This window comes from Pipistrellus hanaki (assembly GCF_964339955.1).
Source record: "Pipistrellus hanaki genome assembly, chromosome: 3".
Taxonomy (NCBI): Eukaryota; Metazoa; Chordata; class Mammalia; order Chiroptera; family Vespertilionidae; genus Pipistrellus; species Pipistrellus hanaki.
In genome coordinates, this window is record NC_140505.1 from 178,773,876 (window position 1) to 178,782,911 (window position 9,036).

At 38.8% G+C, this 9,036-nt stretch overlaps 1 protein-coding gene across 5 annotated transcripts in view; it reads left to right on the top strand.

Annotated features, from left to right (window-relative positions):
• The window catches only part of LOC311620617 (overexpressed in colon carcinoma 1 protein), a 32,761-nt gene extending 24,043 nt beyond the window's left edge, over positions 1-8,718 (top strand). For 3 of the 5 annotated variants that reach the window (XM_084880154.1, XM_084880155.1, XM_084880153.1), the window contains 4 exons: positions 3,815-3,850; positions 4,546-4,669; positions 5,434-5,466; positions 7,853-8,718. In XM_084880154.1, the coding sequence (XP_084736280.1) occupies positions 3,815-3,850; positions 4,546-4,669; positions 5,434-5,448 (175 nt within the window). In that variant the 3' untranslated portion in view covers positions 5,449-5,466; positions 7,853-8,718. Of the gene's footprint in view, positions 1-3,814; positions 3,851-4,545; positions 4,674-5,433; positions 5,467-7,852 lie in introns of all 5 variants that reach the window. The other 2 variants (XM_084880156.1, XM_084880157.1) reach the window with 2 other exon arrangements.
• Positions 8,719-9,036: the final 318 nt, after the last annotated feature.

Below are 9,036 nucleotides of genomic sequence, written 5' to 3' on the forward strand. Positions count from 1 at the left end.
AAAAGGAAGGCTTGTACTCTAGAAAAATAAAATACTTTAAAATATAAAATAACTCTCCGATCTTTTAGAAAAGCTAGTCCCCCACACCAGGAGGAGGATTTTGTGGCTCTTGCATGCACCAATAGAAACCTTATGGCTATTCCACCGGTTTTTCAGGGCTTTCGGCTCAACAGTTCTGGGCCTTCCTTTAACCGGAAGCTTTGTTGCTGCCATTTCTTCTTCCTGAGGCCACAGCCTGTGGAGTTGGGGCCAGACCACGTCATCCCAGCTGGTAGTGTGCTGCCCTCTTAGACATGATCAGAGCAAGCATTTGGTCCTCGGGAAGCAAAACACAATGGCTTGGACCTATCTGTTCACAGGGGATTTAGTTCACTTTATTCATTAAATATTTTTTGATTGACTTCAGAGAGGAAAGGAGAGGGAGAGAGTGGTAGAAATACCAACGATGATGTGCCCTCGACCGGAATCAAACCTGGGATTGTTCAGTCCACAGGCCTACACCCAGTTTACTGGGCCAGACTGGCTAGGGCGGGTTTAGTTTACATTGGACCAGCTATCATTTCCGACTGATTCTCTGTGTGGATCTGATTTTTCAGGTGGATAAATTCTAATGTAACATCTGATCAAAGCAACTTTGGTTCTTGGATAAAAATGAGTTCTGTAGCAATTTGTCAAGTTCTAGGAAGATGGATTGTCCATGGCAGCTGCTAGAGGTTTCTCCTAATGCTGACGAAACATTGCCTGACTCTTCTGCCATCTTGGTTCCTCTTTCCTCAGTGGGATGGTACAAATTGGGAAGACCCAGCTTTGGAGATGGGGTGCTTCTCTGGTTTGAATTAGCGTGGATTCACGGTTTATGGAGCAGGAGTTGGAATCACACTAGCCTGTATTTGAATTCTGACTCTATTACGTTGGTGTGTAACTCTGGGTATGTTACTCAACCATTCAGAGCTTGGTTTTTCATCTTTAAAATGTGGCCAACACCTGTCCTGCAGGGTAGTAGTGAGGATTAGAGGAAATAATGTAGCACTAACAGGGACAGTCGCACAGCAGGCTGTGAGCCAGTGGTGATGCTCAGGCTTTTGATAGAGTGGGAAGGAGCTCCACTTTAGGGGAAGCCACCTTGTTGGTTTGTCACTGGAAGTGTTATTTACATTTACGTCTTCCTATTTGAGAGGCGGATTAGAGTGGGAGGTTAGAATGCAGAGTGTGGCTTTGGTGGCAGGGGCATGAGGTCACTGTTGGTCTTGCTTGTTGGTCTTGCATGTGTATTAATAACATGGCTCTCTGAACCTATTTCCTCAGGTCGGAACTCTCCGAGTTGTTGTGAGGAATAGCACTGATGGTCTGAAGTGCCTCATACTGTACCTGACACATGAGAGGGACTCACTGATGATGCCATATTTGCCCATTTAGTCTTTGGTCTCTAGTCATCATATTGCAGGATAATTGTTTGTGGAAGGAATGGGTGAAGCAGCAATCTTTTTTTTTTTTTAAAAAAATATTTTATTGATTTTGTACAGAGAGGAAGGGAGACAGATAGAGAGTTAGAAACATCGATGAGAGAGAGTCGATCAGCTGACTCTTGCACACCCCCTACTGGGGATATGCCCGCAACCAAGGTACATGCCCTTGACCGGAATCGAACCCGGGACCTTTCAGTCCCCAAGCTGACACTCTATCCATTGAGCCAAACCTGTTTTGGCAAGCAGCAATCTTATACATGGGGGCATATGTGCAAAGACAGGCATTATAAATTATTTGAAGGTTTAAAAGAATAGACATCTTATAGGTATCAGTATTTTTTCACATTTTGTATTATATCTGAAGCTTAATTTATTATCCAATAAATATGGTAGCTACATGATAACTTCCTGCCAGTTAGATATGTAAGGTTATTGATTATTTTTTTAAGAATGAATAAAATTTTTAATTGAATGCCATTACAAACTACTGACACATATGAATACAGATTAGGTTTTTAGGATATTGAATAATTAATATATAACAATAAAATTATTTGTGATTTTGTTATATTTGGGGAAGTTAAAATATATTTTAGAACCTTGACTCTCCTTAAGCAGAACTAAGAAGGAAAAGAATTAAAATAAACAGATATATAACTGGATATGACAAGGTTAGCTATGGCAGAAAATATGTCCAAATCTATCAGTTACATACAGCTTCAAAAATAATTTTATGATAACCTTCATCACCCAGGACCAACTAAACCTTTCTAATAATCTTGAACAAGTTTGTCACCATCATTTTCCTATTACGTATTCTAACAAGTTATAAATCCATTTTAATTACAAGGAGTAAACAACACTTTGTTATGCCACTTCGATGAGCATAACACCATTTTTAATCCGGTATGACTTTGACACCTTTGAATTAAAAACTGACCCAACTTGAGCAAGAAGAAATGAAGTTGGTAATTATCTGGCCAGGGCAGGTTATGTGCTCAGTTGGATCAATGAGACCTCCAGCGGATCTTGCACTCAATTGGAGTATCAGCTGTGGGCATGGCCAATGTGCAACAGATAATTGCCACCTTTACAAGCCCCTCCTTTATAGACTGGCACTTACTGGCTGTTGCAATGAAGTAAAATCTCACGTGCATATGCATTCGGAATACTTACAGCTTTAAAGTGGGTGAACCCACAATTAGTTCCTAGACAGTCCCTAGAATTAGAAGATTTGGTGAAGCTATTTAGATATTTTCAGTTTACTTTTCTTCTTTAAAAATTTTTAATTATTATTTTTAATATATATTTAGTGATTTCAGAGAAGAATGGAGGAGAGAGCGATAGAAACATCAGTGATGAAAGAGAATCACTGGTCGGTTGCCTGCTGCACAACACACACTGGGCATGTGCCCTGACCTGGAATTGAATCGTGATCCTGGTTTATAAGTCAACACTCAACCACTGAGCCATGCCATCCAGGCTGCTTTTCTTTTTGACTGAAGCCCCTAAGAATTGTAGGTTGAGTTCAGCCAGATATATTTGGTTCTTGTTGAGTTTTTCTTTTCTTTCAGAAAAGTAAAGTATGTATGCTAACTAGTGTTTCAAAGAAAGCTTCCTAATCCTCTTAGAAATATGCCAAGGAATTCTAGCAGAATATGGGTTCCCCTTATACCGGGAAAGGGGCTGTGAATTTTACAGTAGTGATTCCTTCTATAAACTTCCCGTTAAACATTTCCTCCTTCTCTTTGCAGTAGATCGTGTATGAAATGGTGGGAGTTGTGGTTTTTTTTTTTTTTTTTTTTTTTTAAGATAAAAACTAATTGACATGAGTTCTTTTTGCATTAAAGAAATACTTCATACCTGGAGTTGCTCCACTGAACTGGCATGAGAAACACAAAGTCATAATGTATTAGGACCCTGGAAAGGATCTTTGGAGCCATCTGGTCGACCACTTTATTTTACAAATGAGATACTGGTGGGCCACTTGCCCACAGCCTGCCAGTCACACAGGGGGCGGGTGGCACAGCTGAGAGAAGAACCCGGGCTTCCTGACACCTCATTTCTGTGCTCTTCCCAATGTTGGCTGCCCTCAGCATTTAATTTTGTTTGCAGTTGAGCTTTCTGGCATTTGCTGGGTTTGCATAGTTTGTTAAGTAGAAAATCATCCATTTTTTTTTAGTGTATGAATGATTGAGGCAGAGCCAGAACACTGTGTAACAGAGATACTTGATGGAAGAACTTGAAATAAAATAGACTTTAACTCACTGTCCCTTTTCTCATAACCAAAAATGAAATCTCTGACTATATAACCAAACCGCTCATAACAAATGTTTTTGATCTTTCAGAACAGAAGACTCGTTAACAGAAGATGACAAGAGGAGGTATGTTTAATACTTAAGCTGGCTTTAATTTGAATAATTTTGGCCACATCTCATGGATGTAATTTAATGTGCTTTAATTTAACTCACAAATTTAATTTAACACTGTAGCACACTACCAATAGAGTAGAGATTCAACCAAGACAACATTTTGGCATGGAGTATGTGATCTGGAAAAGAACTTGCCCAGGGTTCATTATCTTTGCCTCTTTCAAGCAAATTTGGTTTCTGTCCTGTGCACGTGGCCTGTAGTAGTTTCCAGGTGACCTCCCTTTATTCTCTCAGCCTTCTCCATCCCCCCATTCTTCCTCTGGTTCACTCTCCCTGCTTTCATTACTCCTTAGCTCTCTGTCTTGGAATTTTATAATTATGTCTACCTATAGCTGATACGTTTTTGCGTGTCGATAGCATCGAATATCACTTTGGCCTCTGGGAATTCTTGATAAGTGTTACGTCACTCCACTGATTTTTATTTCTATATTTCTTTTTTTCTTTCCTATTGTAAGTAAAATATCTAAAATTTCTACTAACTCAATACAGCTTTCTTTTATTTATGTAGCTTCTTTTAGTAGAAAAAAATTGCATTCCCAAGGGCAATAACAGTCTGAATTCTACTTTTGAAAAAGCATGAGTTATTTTAATAATTCTGTAATTGTTTGAATTATTCCATGCTTCTATTGCTTTCTTCAAATATAAAGTTCCATTGAAATTGGCCTGATTTTTCTATATCTGCTCCTTGAAGAAACTACGGAGGAGTGTATGTTGGTCTCCCATCTGAAGCTGTCAACATGGTATCTAATCCAACAAAGACAGTTAGAAAAAGTAAGTAAAATCACGTGATGTTTATTTTGTCTAAAGATACATTTTGTGTTTTGTGAAAAATATGAAATTTAAATTTCAGCCTGCTTGACTCAATCCACATATTACTGAGTAGCAGGGAAACATGTATCTGTTCTTTGGAATCATTTGTTGAAATTACCACTCATGTGATGAGAGTCATAATTTAGCCTCTGTTTGTGGTTATGCTCCAGGGGTATTGGTATGTTTCATTTTTAATTAATTTCAGTGTTGATCAGTGTGAAAATGGAAGGTAATGTATCCTTCAGTTTATGGGTTTTTTTTGTAGAACATACAAGTAAATTCTTATATGTAAGGCATACAAGATAATCAGTCTGGTGATGAGAGGAAAAGTAACTGCCTATTGTACAATTAAATGAAGAAAGGTTAACAGCACTAGTAATTGTGGGGTGAACATAGTGCTTTTGATAATAGGTGTGACTGCAATCTTACAGATAGCTTCTTGCTTAAGTAAACTTTTAAGTGAGGGTTGTGGTAAAGAGTGCTGATTTTATAGGCACTGCACAGTTGTCTTATGAGTTTTAAAGAGCCGTTAATACTGGTATATCTATTGTGCACACAAGGCTGTATGACATTAATTTTAGCATACGTTATTTATTTGTTCCTCATTGCTGTTTCTCTACTTTATGATTTGAATTAGTAAATAATGTATGTCACGATTCTTTGTGGTTTTATAAGAAACTAGAATATGTTCTAAATATTTAACTTTTCTTAATTTTCTCTTTAAGATTAGAAGAAAATAACATGACAATAATCAAGAGGTACTGTATATTTTTCTAAGTAATTGGATATTTACTTAGCCTTGATGAATGAACTATAGATACTATTTTATTATGTATTTCTAAAAATCTTGGACTTCAATATTAGGGAATTGGTTCATCTTGTACGTAAATCTATGGAACGGAACATGTTTTATTGTAAAGAGTCTTTAATGACTCTTTTCAGGTGTTAAAATATTTTTTATTTTCTTTCAACTGAAACTTAATTCATTTAATAGAAGGAAGCCAAGTGTTTACCAAGAACAGTGAGATTTCACTCTTCATTGCCTACAACATTAAGGGGCTAGGACCTTAGAAAGTCAGGGAGAGACTAGAGAGGCTGGGGCTGGGGTTTCAGTTAGGATCAACATTAAGTGTTTGACAACAGCCAGGAGTTAGTTAATGTACTTAGAAGAGATGTCTCAGTACCAGAACTTCAGTGGAGATGGGCAATCCATCAGTGACAAGTTATGTGGCAAGGAATAGTAAAATCATAGGCCCAGTTTACTGCTTGGATGTCATAAAGCATGCTCAACGTAGACAGAAGAAAACATTGTCGCACCGTGGACCTGGGGTCCTGGCGAAGAGCTTGGAGTTAGAATTATAATAAGGTGAACACGAACAGGTGAAAATAACTTCATTTATTACCTCTGAAACTTACCAAGCAGCCTTTCAGTAGAGGCAAGAGCCTCAGCCCACCTGCTCTGACAACACATTTGATGTGTGGCTCCCTCTGCCTTTCCGTCATGCTGGATAACATCTGGCCTCTTGAACCTCCAGTGATCAGCAATGCTCTGTCTCTTGAGATTCCTGAGGTAGCCCATTCTCTTTAGGGAGCCATACAGCCATGGGTTTGAATTCAACCTCTTTCACTTATGAGCTGGGCAAATTATCCCCCCCCCCCTTTTTTTTTCTTTAAAAATCCGCACCCAAGGACATGTTTTTAGAGAGGGGCGGGGGGCGGGGAGAAAACAGGGTGTATTTAAAAAGCAAGGGAATAGAGTGGGAAAAGGTTCCACGTAGACAGGTATTAGGTGACTCCGTAGCTCTGTTAACACAGGATCTTAGACAAATCCTTTAGCTTCTCTCACTTTTAGTTTTCTCAGGGGAGGCAAGATGATTGCTAAATTTTGTGTGTGCACCTAAAATTCCCTGATAACAATTTAGCATTGTTGCTCGCAAGCCAGCCCACCTAACTTTAGACAACTGGCTAGAATATTTCCTTACAATAGCTGTAAATGTATGTTATTTTATTGCCATCTGTCTCTCTTCTCAGTTTTCCCTGTTTCTACACAACCGGCTTGATCCTGGTTTCTTCTTTGGCCTCCTTTGAATTACCTGCAACGTTTCCTAAGTTGAAAGACTGTCAGTTTTCCCTGGTTGCTAAGCATCCATGCCGTGCTTATCTGTAACACAGCTGAACCCATGGCTTTCGGGCTTAAACTACTGGGCAGAAACCCTGATGAGAACTCTGTTCTTTGGAAAGAAAGACATTGTATGCAGAGGAGTGGAAACAAGTTTTTGTGGCTTCACATGTAAAATCTCTTTTGAAATAAAGCCACAGAACTCACTCATGACCAAAGTTCAAAGTTGACTTGGGTGCTTTTTGAAGCAAATTGGGGAGTGATTTCAGAATCTTTTAAGAATACTTATATCATACGAACATGTAGTTTTTCTACAGATGACTCGATGGTGAAGGTTATGCCCACTTAAGTATGTGGAGTGGTGCCAGTACAGAGGAGCTCAAGGGATGGCTCTCAGATGCCAATGGATGGGCTAGCTAGCTACGTCAGCATTCACCTTTGACATAATGTGGATGGCAGGACCCCTCCCAGGAGTCTGCCCAAGTAGGGAAGGGATGGGGCTGAGGCTGAGCAGTCTGTACTTTAACTTGGGTGATGCAGCTAGTTTGGGGAGTTATTATGATATGTTTTAATTGTAAGTTTATGAGTCTTCTCTTCTACCTGACTTTGTGTCTTTATATAAGTCAGTGATTAGCGCTGTGCTGGCTATGCATTAAGTCTTAAATAAATAGTAAGTGAATGTTGAACGTGTGTTTTACTTAAAAGAAAACCAGTAAATAATTGATAGACCTTCAGATTGCTGTGGAACCAATATAGCAATCTGAGGAAGATTTCAGAGAGAAAGGGAGAGGGAGAGAGAGATAGAAATATCAATGATGAGATAGAATCATTGATTGGCTGTCTCTTGCCACACTGGGGATTAAGCCCACAATCCAGGCATGTGCCCTGACCGGGAATCAAACCATGACCTCCTGGTTCATAGGTCAATGCTCAACCACTGAGCCATGCCGGCCAGGCAGCTGATATATTTTTATTGACATTGTACCTTTTCAAGCTTGCTAATGATTTCTCTTTGTTATCTTCAGAGCTTGTTCATCAAGATTTAGAGACGCTGTAATGTGCAGACATTTCCAAGGAAATTCTAAACAGTCACCTGCCTCCCCAACCTCCCCAGAGTTCTTAAGTCTGTGGTTAAAGCCATGGGTGCATAGGGAACCATGTGCTACTGGAAAGGACCTAGTTAGACAGTACACCTGCATATGGAACTCTCCGCGGTCCACCTACGAAAGACGAGCTACAGACTGCTGCCCCGCCAGCCTGCTCTGCGCCTGCAGCCTTCCCACCCTGGCCACTCAGCCCGGCCCATGGAGATGACGTCTTTTCACGGATGCTTTTTTGATAGTTTTTATATAACCAAGTCCTTCTTCTATTTGTAACTGAAGATAATAAGGCACAATAGATGAATTACCTGAAATAATATATTTGTCTGCTTTCACTATTTCTACTTCACATTAATTTTTTTAGTTGTAGAATTGTTAAATTGACTCTTTCTGTTATCTCTTTCCCTTTTTTTACTATTTGGTTTTCAGCTTTATTTAAATGTCAGAGAATTTCCTTCATTAAGGACAATGTATGACATTGCAGTATTAAAGATAAATGACTGAAACTGGCATGTGGTAGACACATTTGATTATCTTCCTGTTTCCTTTAGTTCCAGGCTCTGTGACTACAAACACTTCATAGCCATTGAGTCTCCCTTTCTACCTTCGAATGGTCACAGCCTCTCCTCATGTTAATCCTATACTATTTCAAGGACCTGTGAAGGATGGGTAATAGGATACTTGGAAAGTTTTCAATTTGATGATGACATGTGTATCCTCTTAGTATTGCAATGTAAACTACTCAATTTACCAATGTATTTCAATGATTAAAATATTTTTATCCCTGTTTACCTGGATTTCTTAATTCTTTTTCAAAAGAACACTTTCAAGGAAGTCATATACAACATTGTGCTGTATAGATAAAATATATCAACCTGTGAAAATAATGTATAGATTACCATGATAAATCAAAATTTTTCATAAGAAAAGCATTATATATTTGGTCCATATGACAGTCCTAAGCACATCAGATTGATAAAAAATATTGAAGTTTTTTTTATGATGCACAAGTCCATAATGGCATTGGGGTGGACTATCAGCAGTATTTCCCGTTAGGGACGGCAGCTAGAGTCTCTTTTTGAAAAGTTTTAATTTTTAAAATAATTCTA